General features: G+C 46.2%; 1 protein-coding gene across 6 annotated transcripts in view; it reads right to left on the bottom strand.

Annotated features, from left to right (window-relative positions):
* Positions 1–19,552, bottom strand: part of LOC144495138 (storkhead-box protein 2-like) — a 333,400-nt gene that overhangs the window by 68,919 nt on the left and 244,929 nt on the right. The window contains exon 1 of one of the 6 annotated variants that reach the window (XM_078215091.1): positions 958–1,003. The exons of 4 other annotated variants lie outside the window; for them this stretch is intronic. In XM_078215091.1, the coding sequence (XP_078071217.1) occupies positions 958–982 (25 nt within the window). In that variant the 5' untranslated portion in view covers positions 983–1,003. Of the gene's footprint in view, positions 1–785; positions 871–957; positions 1,004–19,552 lie in introns of those variants that run through there. One more of the 6 variants, XM_078215092.1, reaches the window with a different exon arrangement.

Consider the following 19,552-nt stretch of genomic DNA (forward strand, 5'->3'; position numbering starts at 1 on the left):
ACTTAACAGCAAAGTTCACTTTAAATTTGTTTGATTTATGCATGTTTTTTAAAAATTCGCTACAACAGGGATCCTCAGTCTCTTACATTTTTGCCACATATTATGCCAAATAAATTGTGTAATTGCTTGACCTGTGCCAAAAAAAACCTGCACCTAAAAAAAGCATTTCCATATGCTGGGTCGCATCGATGTACTAACTAGGCCCTCAAACCTTGAAGAACAGACTGGAAGGCAGGCTACAATTAGGAGTGTTTGAGTAGCGTGTACAGACCTGTTTTTTTTTAATTACAGTATTCCTCCATTAGTAGAAACTTGAAAACCACACTTAAAAATCAATTCATAGGATAAATGCTTAGCCTTGTAAATTATCAGAACTAAACATAGGTTGTTGTTTGTGAGTCTCCACCAAACGCTGTCCCTTATAAACTGGGTAGATCAGTAGCTGTTAAAGATTGTTGGATTCTGCAGCGGTGGGAACTAAGTGCGGCAATCAAATACTGCATCGATGTGAGTGAGGTACACTGAACATTTCCACTGAGCGTACCAAAAAACATTTCACTAAACCTCGATGGGCTTTAATGTGTATTAAATTATATCTGACCCGAATTGCTATCTAATTAATTTCTTTCCAGCGACCGACTGCAATTGTGTTTACAAATCCTCTGAAAGGGGAACCCTGTGGTGACACACAGAAAATGCTGAAAGCCAGGACCCGAGAACGTAGAGAGAAAAACACATTCAAACATGCATTCGCATTCACACAAAAAAACAATTCTCCATGATACCTGGTGCTGTGGGATCCAGACCATGAATTTTTAGGCATTACCCACTCTATCTGCTTCAGCCTGCGCGCATTTCCTTTCAGGTTTTTTCTACCCCTACAGCCGTGAGCAGCTGTTAACAACACATGACATCATCACTCAATTTTTATCTGTTGTTACAGCTTAAACAGTTCACCTCTTCTGTCCTGGCCTTCCAGCATTTCCACTCGGTCCGAAGCCCTCGTGCAGCTCCCAAGCACAGCCACATTTAGCAGCTAGTGCAGCAGAGAAACCAAATCCTTCATATCTCTGCTTCCCACAGGCAGTTTAATCCCCCAAAGAGTCTGAGGCATTTCGTCAATGCACCCTTCTGGTGTATTCACTTTGTCTCCTTACCCAGCATGCCCAGGCCATATAAAGACAATAGAGGTGTGACCATTTGCATTGTGATCTGCTAGGCAAATGTTTGAAAACTCCTTCCTATAATGGCCATTGACACGCCAGTGGGCGGCCTGCTGCACCTGTTGGCATGGCAACGAGGCCTGGCTGCTCTTTAACAGAGTGCCACAGCACTTTTCTCCTGTCACCCAATTAAAAATTTAGCACCTGAGTTTTGCATAAAGGCTGAAAAATAAACAGGCAGGCTGAATAACCTGCAGCTACCTGCGCTAACATTCTCTCGACAGGCAAGCAGACGGTTACAGTCCAGGAGTAGTTTGTATTAATCATGAAAAAGACAGGGGTCGAGCAAGGCCAAGGGACGCTGCAGAAAGATGCCATTTCACTTGACCAACAAATAATACACAAAAGCAGAGCCTGTCCGCATCTATCTAAACTGCACAGCATTTGCAGAAAATACATACAATTAACATATGACTGCAATTAGTTTGGAGATCTATTACTTAATCGCTCTCATCTGTTTTGATTCAGTTTTCCATTCACGATGTTGTTATGGAAAGAAAATAATAACTGTCCTGTGAAGGGCACTTTCATTTGAATGTTGGCAGAGGGCGGCATAGGGGCACAGTGGTTAGCACTGCTGCCTCACAGCGCCAGGGACCCGGGTTCAATTCCCAGCCTTGGATGATCATGTGGAGTTTTCACATTCTTCTCATGTCTGCGTGGGTTTCCTCCGGATGCTCCGGTTTCCTCCCACAGTCCGAAAGACGTGCTGGTTAGGTGCATTGGCCATGTTAAATTCTCCCTCAGTGTACCCGAACAGGTGCCGGAGTGTGGCGACTAGGGGATTTTCACAGTAACTTCATTGCAGTGTTAGTGTAAGCCTACTTGTGACACTAATAAATACATTTTAAAAAAATTCTTGCCTCTGAGTCAGAGTAGGTTCAATTCTCATTCAAGACTTGAGTGTAAAGCAGAGGCTGATACACCAATGCAGCATGGTATCCCGTCTTTCGAATGAGGTGCTAATCTGAGCCCTGATCTGCCCATGAGGTCATAAAAGACCTCATGACATTATTCAAAGCAGAGCAGGTGTGCTCCTCCAAGTTTGCCGGCCAATATTTATCCTTCAATCAATGCTACCAAAATAGATTATTGGGCTGTTGTTGATTTGATTTATTGGTGTCACATGTATTGGGATACAGTGAAAAGTATTGTTTCTTGCGCTATACAAAGCATACCATTCAAAGAGTACATAGGGGAGAAGAAAAGGAGAGGGTGCAGAATATAGTGTTGCAGTTACAGGTAGGGTGAAGAGAAAGATCAGTTTAATATATGGTAGGACAGCAGGGTAGAGGCTGTTCTTGAGTCTGTTGGTACGTGTCTCAGTGCTGCTTGTGGGGTGGGACCTTGATGTACCCAAACTTGGTGCTGTGTTTCCTATATTACCACAGTGACTAGACTTTAATAGCAATTCACTGGCTGTAAAGTTCTTTGTGATGCCCTGAAGTTGTGAAAGGCGTGGTATAACTTCCAAGTCTTTCTTTCCCTTCAATGTGCTAATCTGTTGACCTACATTTTCATAAGTCAATTATGCCACTGCTTTCCTGTAAATGTGGTTAATTATACTCAGGATTGCTGCTGATTGAGGGAGAATTACATGCCTGTCATCAGCTCCAGTCCTGGGCGGCATGATGGCACAGTGGTTAGCACTGCTGTCTCACAGCGCCAGGGACCTAGGTTCAACTCCCGGCTTGGGTCACTGTCTGTGCGGGGTCTGCACGTTCTCCCTGTGTCTGCGTGGGTCTCCTCCGGGTGCTCCGGTTTCCTCCCACAGTCCGAAAGATGTGCTGGTTAGGGTGCATTGGCCATGATAAATTCTCCCTCAGTGTAGCCGAACAGGAGCCGGAGTGTGGTGACTAGGGGATTTTCACAGTAACTTCATTGCAGTGTTAATGTAAGCCTGCTTGTGGCACTAATAAATAAACTTTTAATGTAAATGTTGCTGTAATGTTTACATTGTACCGGAGGAGTACCTGAGTCTCCTTCTCATGGGGCCCACCTGGAGGGCACTGATTCTTGGCCGTGGTGTGGCCAAGTGTAAGTATCGGCATTCCACTGGAGCTATTTCATCACCCAGGTCTCCTGGAGACGTGGGGCTGTCAGGTGAGAACAAAACCGGGTTCTGCTGTGATGATTCCCATGGTTGAACAATTGCACATTACTCACTGTTCTTGCACTCCAAGAACAACCATTTGAGTAAATACTGGAGGGTTGATGCTGATTGTGGAACCTGTACTCCATACCTCACTACCTTAAGGACAATTCGCGATTTGGAGTGGGGGTGAGAGAGGTTTGGGGGGGGGGCGGGGAAGGCGGCAGGTGAGTTAAATTTAATCTTGGGTGATAATTACACTTTTGTTATAATTATGTTCTCACTCTGTTAAGAACGATATGTATTGTAAAATAGTTTTCCCACAAACTAAACTCACATTCTCCTGTGCATTATTTTTAGACAGGTAGGAAACCATTTAAAACAATTCAGTTTAACATCTCATCTGAAGGACTGCACTTTTAACAATGCAGCATACTGCAGTAATATGTCTTACGGCCAACGTGGGGCTATGCCATATTCGATTTAGCAATGAGTGATGAGCCAGGTTTAATTACCAGCCTAACGGTGCCTGAACATTTAGTGAGCAAAATATGACTGTTCGGCGTAGTGTTTGAAAGGGAGAAACACAAAATAATTACTCAGATTTTAGCTGTGGGTCAGGCTGAGTTCAAAACACTGACATAGAGACTCTCCACGGTAAACTGGGCAAAACGGTTCATGTGTACTGTGTGTAACATGGTGGAGTTCAAAACATAATTAATTGTGGTACAGAACAGATTTATACTCTCGAATGGCAGGAGTTCTATCTGGCTGAAAACACAGCCATGGACAAGTAAAGAGGTGAGAGACAAAATAAACATAAAATAAAAAACATACAAAGATTTAAAAAAAAATAGGCCCCATCAAATGGAAAAGATACAAAAGACAGAAAAGGGTAGACAGTTGTTAAAAACAGGAGTGGGGGCTTTAAATTAGACAGCTTGATTTCTCCTCTCACCACCCATCCATGAATGAAAGGTGGTTTGATTTCCCCTTTTATAAGTGGTTGCATAATTCCCAAACCCATGGATTTAGTGTGATCCAATTTTCTATACATAACCTCATAGCAAACTTGTGATAGGATAAACTTAGAGGGTTAGTTTATTTTATACGCTCAAAATGCAAGAGGAGGGTACGCAACATCCCCACCTTTTTGTATTCATACAGGAGTGGCGGAATATAGAAAAGAATGGGGTACGGGGCAAAGGCCACAAAGAAAATAAGAATTATTGTTTCATGTGAGGTCACAGTTCAGAATCAAAAGTCATCGATCATAGAATCCTACAGTGCAGAAGGAGGCCATTCGGCCCATCGAGTCTACACCGACCACACTTTCACCCAGGCCCTATCCCCATAACCCCATGAATTTATCCTAGCTAGTCCCCATGACTCTAATGGGCAATTTAGCATGGCCAATCCACCTAACCCGCATATCTTTGGACTGTAGGAGGAAACCAGAGCACCCAGAGAAAACCCACGCAGACACGGGGAGAATGTGCAAACTCCACACAAACAGTGACCCAAGCCGGCAATTGAACCCGGGTCTCTGGCGCTGTGAGGCAGCAGTGCTAACCACTCTGCTACTGCGCCAAGTCCAATGGTATATTCCTTCACAGAGGTCTGCAGGCTGAAACTGATGCTGGACAATTCACTTTTCCAGTAAAGAAGACTTTCAAGATGAGATGGCCACACGGAGGTGAATTAGTCTTATAGGCAATGATACAGAAGTGAAGAGGTCCAGTGACAAACAGTGTAGATGGGGCCAAGCATTCAAATCTGGGCTTTTTCTGAGCTGCTGCTTTGTTGATGAAAGATGACTGACTAAGCTTTGCAGATCCATGGGTTAATATTATAGATTCCACCAGCTTGAGTAGGGGAGGAGGGGGAAGTGGGATGGGGGATGTGACATGTCATTCCCACCCTTCCACCTCTCCACTTTGGCTTTGACAAAGGTAAAGCATTCCTTTGTCTGGATTCTTGGAATTGTTAATGTTTCAACTATTAAGAATTTCAAAGGTGGTTGCAAGGCCATTTGTCCGAGCAGACGGGTGGATTTCAGTGGCTTATGGAATGTAGATAGCCTTTGTATAATCCTCTTTGATTTTGGTCCGTGCAGTCACATTGGCCATTAGCATCTCCTCAGAGATAATGAGGTGTCAGCTTTCCTGAATGACAGAAAGTTCCTTTTGTTTGAGTCAGAGCCAGCCATAGCTTTAGTCATTTTAAAGTCTGTTCAGTTTTTAAAATTGTCAATTAGACATAGAATCCCTACAGCGCAGAAGGCCATTTGGCCAATCGAGTCTGCACAGACCACAATACCACCCAGGTCCTATTTCTGTATACCCACATATTTACCCTGCTAATCCCTCTGATACTAGGGTCAATTTATCATGGCCAATCAACCTGACCCGCACATCTTTGGACTGTGGGAGGAAACCGGAGCACAGTATGGATTTCTTTTCTCCAGAACTGCATAGTTCCCATCTATTTATTATTTATTTATTCGTCACAAGCAAGGCTTACATTAACACTGCAATGAAGTTACTGTTAAATCCCCCATGTCGCCACACTCCGGCGCCTGTTCGGATACACCGAGGGAGAATTTAGCATGGCCAATGCACCTAACCCACACGTCTTTTGGACTGTGGGAGGAAACTGGAGCACCCGGAGGAAACCCACGCAGACATGGGGAGAATGAGCAAACTTCACACAGACAGTGATCCAACGCCAGAATTGAACCCGGGTCCCTGGCGCTGTGAGGCAGCAGTGCCAACATGTGCCATCATGTCACCCATAATGATATTATGCATATAAAATAAAAATGTAGAGTGATATCTTAGCTCCCTGATATTGTAAGAGTGACAAAAAGGGTGTATGAAAAGAAACTTGCACAGGATATCAAAATCAACACAATAAGGTTACAATTACATTCGGAAAAGAGAGTGGCCATGAGCAACTTTGGATAATTAAAAACTGGTAATAGTGATGTTGTCAATAAAAATAAGGAAATAACGGACATGTTGAATAATTACTTTGCGTCAGTATCTGCAGTGAAAAAGAAATGACTTGTATTAATATAGTGCTTTTCCTGACCACAAACTGTCCCAAAGCACCTTGCAGAGAGTGTAAAATTTTGGTCACCCTGTTATAGGAAAGACATTGATAAACTGGAAAGAGTGCAAAGGAGATTTACGAGGATGTTGCCAGGACTAGTGGGCCTGAGTTATAGGGAGAGGTTGGCCAGGCTAGGACTTTATTCCTTAGAATGTAGGGGAATGACGGGTGACCTTATTGAGGTGTAGAAAATGATGAGCGGTACAGATAGGACGGATGTACATAGTCTTTTTCCCAGAGTAGGGGAATTGAAAACTAGAGGTCATAGATTTGAGGTGAGAGGGGAAAGATTTAAAAGGGACCTGAGGGGCAACATCTTCATGCAGAGGGTGGTGCATGTATGTAATGAGCTGCCAAAGGAAGTGGTTGAGGCACATACATTGGCAACATTTAAAAAGAGTTTGGATAAGTACATGGACGGGAAAGGATTAGAGGGATATGGGCCAAACGTGGGCAATTGGGACTAGCTGGGAGGGCACCATGGCCCGTTTCCATGCTCTATGACTCTAAGTACTTTTTATGTGTGATGAAATGTAGGAACTATGGAACCAACTGGTTGCAAACTCCCACAAACACCAATGTGATAATGACCAGATGATCCATTTTTGTGATGTTCATTCAAGATAAACATTGGCCGGGACACAAGGGATAGTTTCCCTGGTCTTCATCAAAACAGCACTGTGGGAACTTTTTACATCCACCCGAGAGAGCAGATGGGGCCTCAGTTTAATGCCTCAACTAAAGGATGGCGCCTCTAACAGTGCAGCATTCCACCAGTACTGCACGGAAATATCTGCTTCAAATGTTGTGCTCGATTCCTGGAGTGGAACTTGAATCCATGACCTCCTGACTCAGAGATGAGAGTGCTATGAACTTAGCCACAGGAAGAGGTCAGCATGTTTGACTTTTCTCTGTGTGAGGTTGTTCCACCTTGGGCAAGAGAAGAATTGCTGAGGCTATGGAAAGAAGACAGCTTCATCTTCTGTAATGAGGTGAATTTCCTGTAGATAATTAGCTGGGGGCAAGAATCCTGTGCGGGATTCTGCAGCTTCAGAAATGCCAAAGATTCTGCCAAAGCTTCTGTGCTGACTCTGGGGAAAAGAGGTCTTTCAATTGGGACTGAAGTACAGGTATCAAGTACAGACTACCAGCTCTTTAGCAGTACGATCCTCTGTGGACACTGACATGGACTCAGGAAAAGCATTCTCTGTGGAAGACAAGAACAACAGGAGATAGGCTAGGCAATACACTGGTAGGTTCATTGGAACAAAGATCTCAATGCCACTGAAAACACAGCTGACTCCTCTGAAAAAATAACAGAGACTTCATACGATGCATTCATCAACTGGAAAGATGAATTATCCTCTAGCACCTCAGCCTCCAACAGATCACTCGGTGCCGCAAGGGCTACTTCCTCATCACTTTTTAGAAAGATTCAATTCAGGTCCAGCAGGTCAGCATGGGGAAGGTCGCCATCTGCCACAGTGCCTTGTGTACCCACCACCTCTGACCTTACTTCATGAAGAACTGACATCTCCGCCTTGGGTCTAGTGGATAGTGTCTCTGAGAAAGACAGATACTTACTGCTAATTGAATAAACTTCCTCAATTTCTGAAGACTGAAGTTCCACTGCTTGTAAATAAAAAGTTGAAGATTGTTGCATGAAGGTGGGGAGAGGGAGGGAATTTTCCCACCCCGCCCGCCACAGGAATTGTAGCGGGTGGGACACAGACCATGCAAAGGTCCATTGACCTCGGGTGGGATTTTCTGGTTTTGGGGCGAGCGCAGCCGAAAAATCCCGCCCAGCAAATCTTTCAAATAGTGGGCATTACTTGGTTTTGCTAAGGTGTGTAAAAGTATGCAACATCATTGGTGATGTAACTGATCAATAGTCTGGACTAAGACCATCAACTTCCTTGAGGAAGTCTGTGATTTTGTCATTTTTTTGACTTTCCATTTCTTGGTTGGAACGTGTTTCATCAATATTTTCACAGTAAGAAGTCTCACAACACCAGGTTAAAGTCCAACAGGTTTATTTGGTAGCACGAGCTCTCGGAGCGCTGCCCCTTCATCAGGTGAGTACTCCTTCATCAGGTAGGCACTCACCTGATGAAGGAGCAGCGCTCCGAGACCTCGTGCTACCAAATAAACCTGTTGGACTTTAACCTGGTGTTGTGAGACTTCTTACTGTGCCCACCCCAGTCCAATGGTGGCATCTCCACATCATCAATATTTTCCTATCTTCTACCTTCAGTAAAATAGTTGGATTTGCAAAAATGCTGGAAATGTCTGGTTTTGTCGCACCGGAAACATTCTGCTGGGTTGTGCTGGCATCTGTGCTGGGTTTATGCACCACCATGTAAGCATCTAGACTTCCCAATCAATGAAGAGGGGAGAAGCCTCAGAGTCACGCCAAATTATAGCCCGATGAAAATCTCTGAGCTTGGCCTGCCTCGCATACTGGACCATTTGATCCAAAGTAGGATCACCTTCATCATTAGGGATTCTAATCTCGGGATTCTATGATCCTTGGTCTGCAGAAAGTCGGAGAGTTTTTCATCCTGGACACTCACAATGATGTGATCACAGATTAATTTGTCCTTCAGCTCCTCTATCCGCAAGAACTAGTTAGGCGATATAGGTCAATTAAAAATAATTCAATCGATTCCCCAGGTTGTTGTGGCAACTGATTAAGACACGCTCGTTCAATTACTGATTTTGCTTCAGGCTGAACTAAGTGTCAAAGGTTTAAGAATAATCTCAAAATCCATGGTGGACACCTGTCGCCTGCTACTGGACCTACAGCATGAGGAAGGAACTGATTTGAAGCTTTTGCTCCTTTTTTGTGAAGGCCTCATTCTGCTTGGTACCAGAGAAAATGGCCTTTCCACAATTCCCACTGCTGGCCTCTCTGCAGCTCTTCAAGGCATTTGAATAGACACGATAGGGACAGGGATTGTTCACTAGGGATGGCCATCGTTACCTCTGCCCAGTGTGCCTCCCTCTTCCATCGATATGTTCCGAGTTGTTATCAAGCTGTTCAAAAATGTGCAGGTTAGGTTGATTAGCTAAACTGCCCCTTAGTGTTATGGGTACTAGCTAGGGTAAATGTATGGGATTATGGGGATAGGCCCTGGGTGGGATTGTGGTCGGTGCAGACTCAATGGGCCAAATTGCCTCCTTCTCCTATGATTCACTCTGTGGCTCCTTCGGTAACACATGTGTTTTTTGCATCAATGTCTCCAAGGCTGCCACCATGTGGCAGGAAGGTTGGCGGGAAGGTTGGCTAAGGCTACTGGAGAGACTTTAAACTAGAAAGGTTGGGGGGAGGGAATCGAAATGAGGGGACTGAGAGCGAGGAGGTTAGCTCGCAAATAGATAAGGAATGTAAACAGGGTAAGAGGGAGGTTAGACGAGTGATGGAGAAGGGAAGTGCTCAGGCTGAAGGTCTGAGATGTGTCTATTTTAATGCCAGGAGTGTAGTGAATAAAGTGGATGAGCTTAGAGCGTGGATTGCTGCTTCGAATTGTGATGTGGTGGCCATTACGGAGACTTGGATGTCTCAGGGACAGGACTGGGTGCTTCAGGTGCCGGGTTTTAGATGTTTCAGGAAGAACAGGGAGGGAGGCAAGAGAGGGGGGGGAGTGGCACTATTGATCAGGGATAGTGTCACGGCTGTAGAGAAGGTGGACGCCGTGGAGGGATTGACTACGGAGTCTCTGTGGGTGGAGGTTAGGAACAGGAAGAGGTCGGTAACGTTGCTGGGTGTTTTCTATAGGCCGCCCAATAGTAACAGAGATGTTGAGGAGCAGATGGGGAAACAGATCCTGGAGAGATGTAGGAATAACAGAGTTGTCGTGATGGGAGATTTTAATTTCCCAAACATAGATTGGAATATCCCTAGGGCTAGGGGTTTGGATGGAGAGGAGTTTGTTAGGTGTGTCCAGGAGAGTTTCCTGACACAGTATGTGGATAAGCCTACTAGAGGAGAGGCTGTACTTGATCTGGTGCTGGCTAATGAACCTGGACAGGTGGAGGATCTCTCGGTGGGTGAACATCTTGGGGATAGCGATCATAATTCTATCTCCTTCACGATAGCATTGGAAAGAGATAGGGTCAGGCAGGCTAGGAAAGTGTTTCTCTGGAGTAAAGGGAAATACAGTGTCATCAGGGAGGAAATTAGACGGGTAAATTGGAAGGAGGCATTCTTGGGGAAAAGTACCGAAGGAAAGTGGAGGATTTTCAAGGAATGTTTGTCTGGAGCTCTGCATGACAACGTTCCGATGAGACAGGGGGGTGTTGGTAGGGTACGGGAACCGTGGTGCACGAAGGTTGTGATGAACCTGGTGAATAAGAAAAGAGAGGCGTACAGAAGGTTCAGAGAGCTAGGAGGTGTTAAGGATTTAGAGGAGTATACGGGATGTAGGAAGGAGCTTAAGAAGGAAATTAGGAGAGCGAGAAGGGGTCATGAGAAGGCCTTGGCGGGTAAGATTAAGGAGAATCCCAAGGCTTTCTACAAATATGTCAAGAGTAAAAGGATGAGATGTGAAGGCATAGGACCCTTAAAAGGTGAAGGGGGAAAAGTTTGTGCGGAACCGTTAGAAATGGCGGAGCTGCTTAATGAATACTTTACCTCGGTATTCACGGTGGAAAGGGATCTGGGTGGTTGTACTGCTGGTTTGCGGTGGACAGAAAGGATCGAGCATGTGGACATAAAGAAAGAGGATGTGTTGGAACTATTGAATGGCATCAAGGTTGGTAAGTCGCCGGGACCGGATGGGATGTACCCCAGGTTACTGTGGGAGGCGAGGGAGGAGATTGCGGAGCCTTTGGCGATGATCTTTGCATCGTCGATGGAGACGTGAGAGGTTCCGGAGGATTGGAGGATTGCAGATGTGGTCCCTATATTCAAGAAAGGGAACAGGGACAGCCCGGGCAATTACCGACCGGTGAGTCTAACCTCAGTGGTTGGTAAGTTGATGGAGAGGATCCTGAGAGACAGGATTTATGATCATCTAGAGAAGTTTAGTATGATCAAAAGTAGTCAGCACGGCTTTGTCAAGGGCAGGTCGTGCCTTACGAGCCTGGTTGAGTTCTTTGAAAATGTGACCAAACACATTGACGAAGGAAGAGCGGTGGATGTGGTCTATATGGACTTCAGCAAGGCGTTCGATAAGGTCCCCCATGCAAGACTTCTTGAGAAAGTGAGAGGGCATGGGATCCAAGGGGCTGTTGCCTTGTGGATCCAGAACTGGCTTGCCTGCAGAAGGCAGAGAGTGGCTGTGGAGGGGTCTTTCTCTGCATGGAGGTCAGTGACCAGTGGAGTGCCCCAGGGATCTGTTCTGGGACCCTTGCTGTTTGTCATTTTCATAAATGACCTGGATGAGGAAGTGGAGGGATGGGTTAGTAAGTTTGCTGACGACACCAAGGTAGGTGGTGTTGTGGATAGTTTGGAGGGATGTCAGAAGTTGCAGCGAGACATAGATAGAATGCAAGACTGGGCGGAGAAGTGGCAGATGGACTTCAACCCGGATAAGTGTGTGGTGATCCATTTTGGCAGATCCAATGGGATGAAGCAGCAGTATAATATGAAGGGTACCATTCTTAGCAGTGTAGAGGATCAGAAGGACCTTGGGGTCCGGGTCCATAGGACTCTTAAATCGGCCTCGCAGGTGGAGGATGCGGTCAAGAAGGCGTACGGTGTACTGGCCTTCATTAATCGAGGGATTGAGTTTAGGAGTCGGGAGATAATGCTGCAGCTTTATAGGACCCTGGTTAGACCCCACTTGGAGTACTGCGCGCAGTTCTGGTCACCTCATTACACGAAAGATGTTGAAGCCATTGAAAGGGTGCAGAGGAGATTTACAAGGATGTTGCCTGGATTGGGGGGCATGCCTTATGAGGATAGGTTGAGGGAGCTTGGTCTCTTCTCCCTGGAGAGACGAAGGATGAGAGGTGACCTGATAGAGGTTTACAAGATGTTGAGAGGTCTGGATAGGGTAGACTCTCAGAGGCTATTTCCAAGGGCTGAAATGGTTGCTACGAGAGGACACAGGTTTAAGGTGCTGGGGGGTAGGTACAGAGGAGATGTCAGGGGTAAGTTTTTCACTCAGAGGGTGGTGGGTGAGTGGAATCGGCTGACGTCGGTGGTGGTGGAGGCAAACTCGTTGGGGTCTTTTAAGAGACTTCTGGATGAGTACATGGGATTTAATGGGATTGAGGGCTATAGATAGGCCTAGAGGTGGGGATGTGATCGGCGCAACTTGTGGGCCGAAGGGCCTGTTTGTGCTGTGGCTTTCTATGTTCTATGTTCCAAGATGGAACCTCTATCTGTGGACTCTAGACGTGATACTTGGTTATTAGACTGACTGTAGACATACTTTTGTTTCTGCTTAACACTTCTTTACTAACATTGTTTCTAACCATGATACAGAGTAGGCATGTTGCTCCAACCTCTCTCTCTCTAAAGAGTTGAACACATGACTGACTAATGTCAGTGGTACATCATCATCTATGTCCTATATTAGTATATCTTTTAACCCTTGGTACTACAACCACGGTGTCACCATCTACCATACTAGCTACATTTATATCTCCATTGCCAGAGTCTAAGGGAGGTGGAGTGAGCATGTGGTGTTGTTAAGATTAGAATCATAGAATCCCTACAGTGCAGAAGGAGGCCATTTGGCCCATTGAGCCTGCACCGACAACAATCCCACCCAGGCCCTATCTCCTTAACCCCACGTATTTACCCTGCTAATCCCCCTGACACTAAGGGACATTTTAGCATGACCAATCAATCTAACCCGCACATTTTTGGGGTGTGGGAAGAAACCGGAGCAGCCGGAGGAAAACCATACAGACACGGGGAGAACGTGCAGACTCCACACAGACAGTCTACCGAGACCGGAATTGAACCTGGGTCCCTGGTGCTGTGAGGCGGCAGTGCTAACCACTGTGCCACTGAGCAGTTGCGGTATGCTAGTAACAGCACACACATCATTTTATGGGTGTCACGTGCCAACGCTGCCATGTATAGGGACCAAAAGTAACTCCACTCGCTCAAAACTCAACAGATGTGTGACCATTGGCAGAGAATCATGCAGTTCAATGTAGTTTCCTGCCTGCAATCGTGATGCCTTCATTTTGCAGCGGTCTCCTGTGTCAACTGCATTTGAGCCATTGCAGTAAACCAAAGGGTGGTTACTGGGTGATAATGGGTATCTGCTGATGAAATGGCCCTCTGCTGTGCAGCATGCCTACAACAAAAGCCATGCTGCAGCATGAAATGTGATTCAGCAAACCACTAGCGTGCTGAAACAAGGCTTCCATTGCCTGGACTGCTCTGTCCAAACTTACAGCGCAAAATACCATTTGGCCAACAGTCTCTATTCTGGCTTTCTGCAGGAGGCAGCTGGAATGAATCCTCCCGATGTCTCTCCTTAGTTCATCAAACCAGCGATGGGCACTTAAATCGTGGGATTACAACTGCTGCTTTACGAGGTGAATAAGATTTTATCGATTAAGAGTTATTACAGTTTACAAAGGAATAATCAGCGGCGCGGTGGCGCAGTGGTTAGCATAGCTGCCTCACAGCGCCAGGGACCAGGATTCGATTCAGGCCACGGGTGACTGTCTGTGTGGAGCTGGCATGTTCTCCCCGTGTTTGCGTGGGTTTCCTTTGGGTGCTCCGGTTTAAAGATGTGCGGATTGGCCATGCTAAATTGCCGCGGCGGGCGGAACGGTAAAATTCCAGCCATGATGTCTGACAGGAAAGGAAGGTTAATATCTTCTTGTCGATGGGGCTTGGATTGGATGGAAAATGAGAGTGGAGATCGCACTGTGCGATTAGCCCATGCCTGTTGATTAAAATGCAGGTGGCATGCCAACTTCATGCAGCTTGCTCATTACAATCATTTTTGCACGCAGCCAGCACTAACTGTGCTGTTCGTTGGCTGCTCAAATCAACACGGGGTCCAAAATCATGACTTCCAAGCAGCGTTTGAAACTAGCCTGCCTCTTTGAAAAGGGTGATGCATTACAGCTGCAGCAAGAGCTGGGAATTGTGTAAAAGAGTGAGGAATGACACAATGGGTGGGACTTTACAGCCTCACTCGTCCCGAAACTGTAAACTCCCACCCGAGGTCAACGAACCTTCCCATGGTCCACCCCTTGCCCGCTCCGATTCCCGTGGCGGGAGGAAGGGTAAAATTCCGGCCAACATGTGAGAGAGGATGTTACAAGGTTTTCGGACTGTGCACTTGCCAATGAACCAAGACTGTGGGATGCTCTCAATGGGCCTAATGACACAATCCCTATAGTACCGAAGGAAGCCATTCAGCCCATCGAGATTGCACTGACTCTCTGAAAGAGCATCTTACCCAGGTACAACCCCCGCCCTATCCCCGTAACCCCGCGCATTTACTACGGCTAATCCTAACCTGCACACCTTGGATACTAAAGGGCAATTTAGCATGGCCAATGCACCTAACCGGCACATCTTTGGACTGTGGGAGGAAACCAGAGCACCCGGATTGAAATTATTGAATTTATCCAAGACAGAGTTAGACAGATTTGTGTCAGACAAGGGAATCAATGGGTTTTAGGGGGAAAATGGCAAAGCGAACTTGTGACCACAACCAGATCTTACAGAATGGCAGAGCTGGTTTGAGGGGCCAAGTGGCCTACTCCTGCTCCTGTGTTCTTTTGTTTCTATGATTGGTTATGTGTGTTTCAGTTGGTGAATGTGGAATTAGGATTGTGGTTTCCATGTTTTGTATGGACAGCACAGATAGAAAGTGGCTGTACAGGTTGCCTCTCCCTCCTTAACAACTCGCTATATATACCACCCTTACGATGGTGAGATTGCGCAGCATCCAGACCACCAGATATCTTTACATCCACTCTGTCAAGTTCTGCAGGGCTCCTCTGGACCAGTCGAGGCCGCAGAAGCATTGGTTCAGCATAAGGTGCCGGAGTGTGGCGACTAAGGGATTTTTACAGTAACTTCATTGGAGTGATTTGATTTGATTTGATTTATTATTGTCACATGTATTAACATACAATGAAAAGTATTGTTTCTTGCGCGCCATACAGACAAAACATACCGTTCATAGAGAAGGAAACGAGAGAGTGCAGAATGTAGTGTTACAGTCATAGCTAGGGTGTAGAGAAAGATCAACTTAATGCAAGGTAAGTCCATTCAAAAGTCTGACAGCAGCAGGGAAGAAGCTGTTCTTGAGTCGGTTGGTACGTGACCTCAGGCTTTTGTATCTTTTTCACGAAGTGTTAATGTAAGCCTACTTGTGACACTAATAAATAAACTTTAAATACTCCATTCCATCCCATTTCATGTGGCAATGTAGCTTTCATTATACACATGCTGTGTACATGTGACAAGTAGGGGCTAATCCAGGAACTCACAACAACTCATTCACAGAGTGACCCAAAGTGAGAATTGTACCTCTAGACCAATGCACTACTCTGTATGGGAGCAGCTCATCAGAGATGTCAGCAGTGTCAGCAATGGGAAGCCTTTGTCACCTTTGGTTTGCTTTGGTGGTTCAAACGCAGATGACCTTCAGTGGAAGGCCTCATGATTGATGTTAAGATATTGGACAAAGACCGGCATGATTCACTGCATACAATCGTTCTCGAGCCAGAGTTCGAGAGAGTAGAAACTCTTTTGGTTCCAGCCTATGGCAGAGTGACAGGTCTTTCCCACAAAGTGGCGTGTGCAGTCAATGGCAAGCCACATCATGGGGAAGCCTGCTATCCTAGCAAAGCTGTCTGCTCGGTCTGTCTGCTGGTCTCTGGAAGGAGAAAATTAAATGTAATTAGCCCTCAATGAAGAGAGTGCCTCAGTGATATTGATTATGCAACAATGGTTAGTACACAGCAAGATGTTGCAAATATCTTAAGCTCCAGCCTGGAAAAAACCAGTTGCCATGCTTACCTTCATAGGTAGAAACATAGAATCCCTACAGTGCAAAAGAAGGCCATTCGGCCCATCGAGTCAGCACCGACAACAATCCCACCTAGGCCTTATCCCTATAACTCCAGATATTTATCCTGCAAATTCCTCTAACCTATGCATCCTGAGACACGAAGGGGCAATTTAGCATGGCCAAAGCACCTGACCTGCACATCTTTGGACTGTGGGAGGAAACCTGAGCACCCGGAGGAAACCCATGCAGACACGGGGAGAACATGCAAACTCCACACACAAAGTGACCCAAGCCGGGAATTGAAGCCATGTCCATGGAGATGTGAGGCTGCAGTGCTAACCACTGTGCCACTGAACCGTAATAGGTACTGGCAATGCAGTCCTTGCCCTGCCCTGAAATTGCTGTTGTGGCTGCAGTAGATGGAACATCTCAGTGAGTACATCCTTACTAAAGCCCAGAGATCTTACACATGAAGCAGTATTAATGCCCTCGCCCATGGTGAGTTTAGAGGTGATGGGGCATTGAATCAGGTGGGACGGTGACAGGTGGAGATCCTGCCACCTTCCTGTCTCCATCCCAATTAAGTCTGTGGTGGGAAGGCCCATGGATGGTATTCTTGCCCCACTGCTAATTGCCTCATTCTGTCGCTCCTGGAATTAACCCAGCTGACCTGCGGGCTGCATGACACGTAAAGTGTGCGGAATTGTTGGTGGGCTCCTGGAGGCATCCCTCAATCAAAAGCACTCAGTGCCTGATCAAAGGACTCCAAAATGGGAAAGCTGGAGCCTGCTGAGGACCCTCCCCAGGCCTTGGTGCTGCTGCCCTTCCATAGAGATCCCCACCCACGATCCACCCCATCACCTTCACTCACTTGCAGCCTGGGATTCAGTGGCGATACTCAGCCTCACGCGTGTGTCACACCTGCAGCAGCCACTGTCTCCCGGTGATGCTGTTGTTCAACACAGCGGCTGGCCTGTGATCGGTTGACAGCTCTTGGTGGGCAGGATTTCCATCCCAGGATCCTCCTCCACCATCGCTACTCTCCTTTACAATGCACAAGCGGTGTTGGATTAAGTAGACCTTCCTAAAAGAGATGACATGGAGCTCCCCACCCCACCAGGCCTCTAGTCAATAGGTTAGACCCACATTGCCTCCATCAAATCCAGCCCATTGGTCCTTGCCGAGGTTGCTCCCCGAATGCACTAGGGGGATATGCTGAGAGCCTTTTCCTCCTTCTCTCCCTTCTAGCAACTTGCCCATCTCTCCATGGACCTTGCTCTTTCTCCATGTCATGCGGTATTCAGAGGGGAATTCCCACTACCGCACCCATGTCTGGGACAGTAAGAAGTCTCACAACACCAGATTAAAGTCCAACAGGTTTATTTGGCATCACGAGCTTTCAGAGCGCTGCTCCTTCATTAGGTGAGTGGACTTTAACCTGGTGTTCTGAGACTTCTTACTGTGCCCACCCCAGTCCAACGCCGGCATCTCCACATCATGTCTAGGAGCCACTGGTTTGTGCAGATGCTTTGAAGTCGGCAAAAGATCCTTCAGGACCACATACAACACTTCCTGTAGACATTTGCAACCTGAAAGAACCTTGGAAAGCCCAAATGTTTTCACAACTGTAGCAATAGCCATAGAAATGAACAGCAACTAATTGCAAGTAGTTGATTGCCCCTTTATATAGTGCCAATGGCAGGGATGAGGGCCTTTTGACTACATGTGTTTAGCTGTATAAAGTGCTGAGAGGACATTTAATCATAGAATCCCTACATTACAGAAGCAGGCCATTCAGCTCTTTGAATCTGCACCTGACAACAATCCCACTGCGCCCTATCCCTGTAACCCCATGCATTTACCCTCCTAATCCCCCTGACACCAAGAGGCAATTTAGCATGGCCAATCAACCTAACCCGCACATCTTTGGACTGTGGGAGGGAACTGGAGCACCTGAAGGAAACCCATGCAGTCACGGGGAGCACGTGCAGACTCCGCACAGACAGTGACCCAAGCCAGGAATCGAACCCGGGTCCCTGGCGCTGTGAGGCAGCAGTGCGAACCATGCTGCCCATTCATTGGCTGGAGTGTTAAACTCCCTTAAGTGGCATCACTAGTATTCCATGCTGATTGACACCATGATCTGCCCTCTCTGTGTACTTCCAGCAACTGTTAGCTCCATGCCCATTAATCCTCTCGCCAAGGTGGTATGAATCATGGCACAAATTTGCGTGCATGCATTGGATGCCAATTTGGTTCCTGAACGGCAGCCGCAGTGCCCAAACAACAGGTGTTACCAAACCGAATACTCTGTCCCTCATGTTTCTAATCTGTGTAAAGTTTCTGGATGTTGAAACTGGTTATAAATTCATTAGATGTACAGGCATAAAAAGAGCAAGGCACGTAATAAAACCCACAGGGTGCAATTTAGAATGCTCAATCGGATTTCGATGAGTAATCAGGCATATAAAGCATTATTACACATTGGGAGAAAAACCTGGGTCATTAAGTTCAACATAAATGGAAGAGAGAATTGAAACGGATCTGGGATATGCCAGCAATGCATTTTTCCAATCACTTAGCTGCTTGGTCCTTTCCAGAAACAAAAGTACATTGCAAAAAATGAAAATGGTGATTTACAACACTGAAACAACAGTACAGGTGCAGTTGTTTTGCTGCCAATGCTGTTCTACAGTATAAATGGAGGAGACATGGTAACACTGGGTATTATTACTGAACTCTTTCTACTTAAAGCAGCGTTATCATTGAGAACTCAGATATAGAACGTAAATACAATGTCATCATAAATCTCATGGATACTAATTTTAAAAAAGCATATCAGTGTCACCATTTATCGCTTGGCTAGTTAGTCAGAATGATGTGATCGAGATGGACTTCCAGAAGGCATCTGATAAAGTGCCACATACCAGGATTGTCAGCAATGTTGAAGCCTATGGAATAAAAGGGACAGTGGCAGCATCGATATGAAGTTGTCTGAATGACAGTAAGAGAGTTTTTTTTTATTCATTCGTGTGGCATGGGTGTCGCTGGCTGGTCAGCCCATCCCTAGTTGCCCTTGGAGGGCAACTGAGAGTCAACTACATTGCTGTGGAACTGGAGTCACATGTAGGTCAGACCAGGTAAGGAGGGCAGATTTCCTTCCCGAAAGGACATTA

The sequence above is a fragment of the Mustelus asterias genome, chromosome 6, assembly GCF_964213995.1.
Source record: "Mustelus asterias chromosome 6, sMusAst1.hap1.1, whole genome shotgun sequence".
Lineage (NCBI taxonomy): Eukaryota > Metazoa > Chordata > Chondrichthyes > Carcharhiniformes > Triakidae > Mustelus > Mustelus asterias.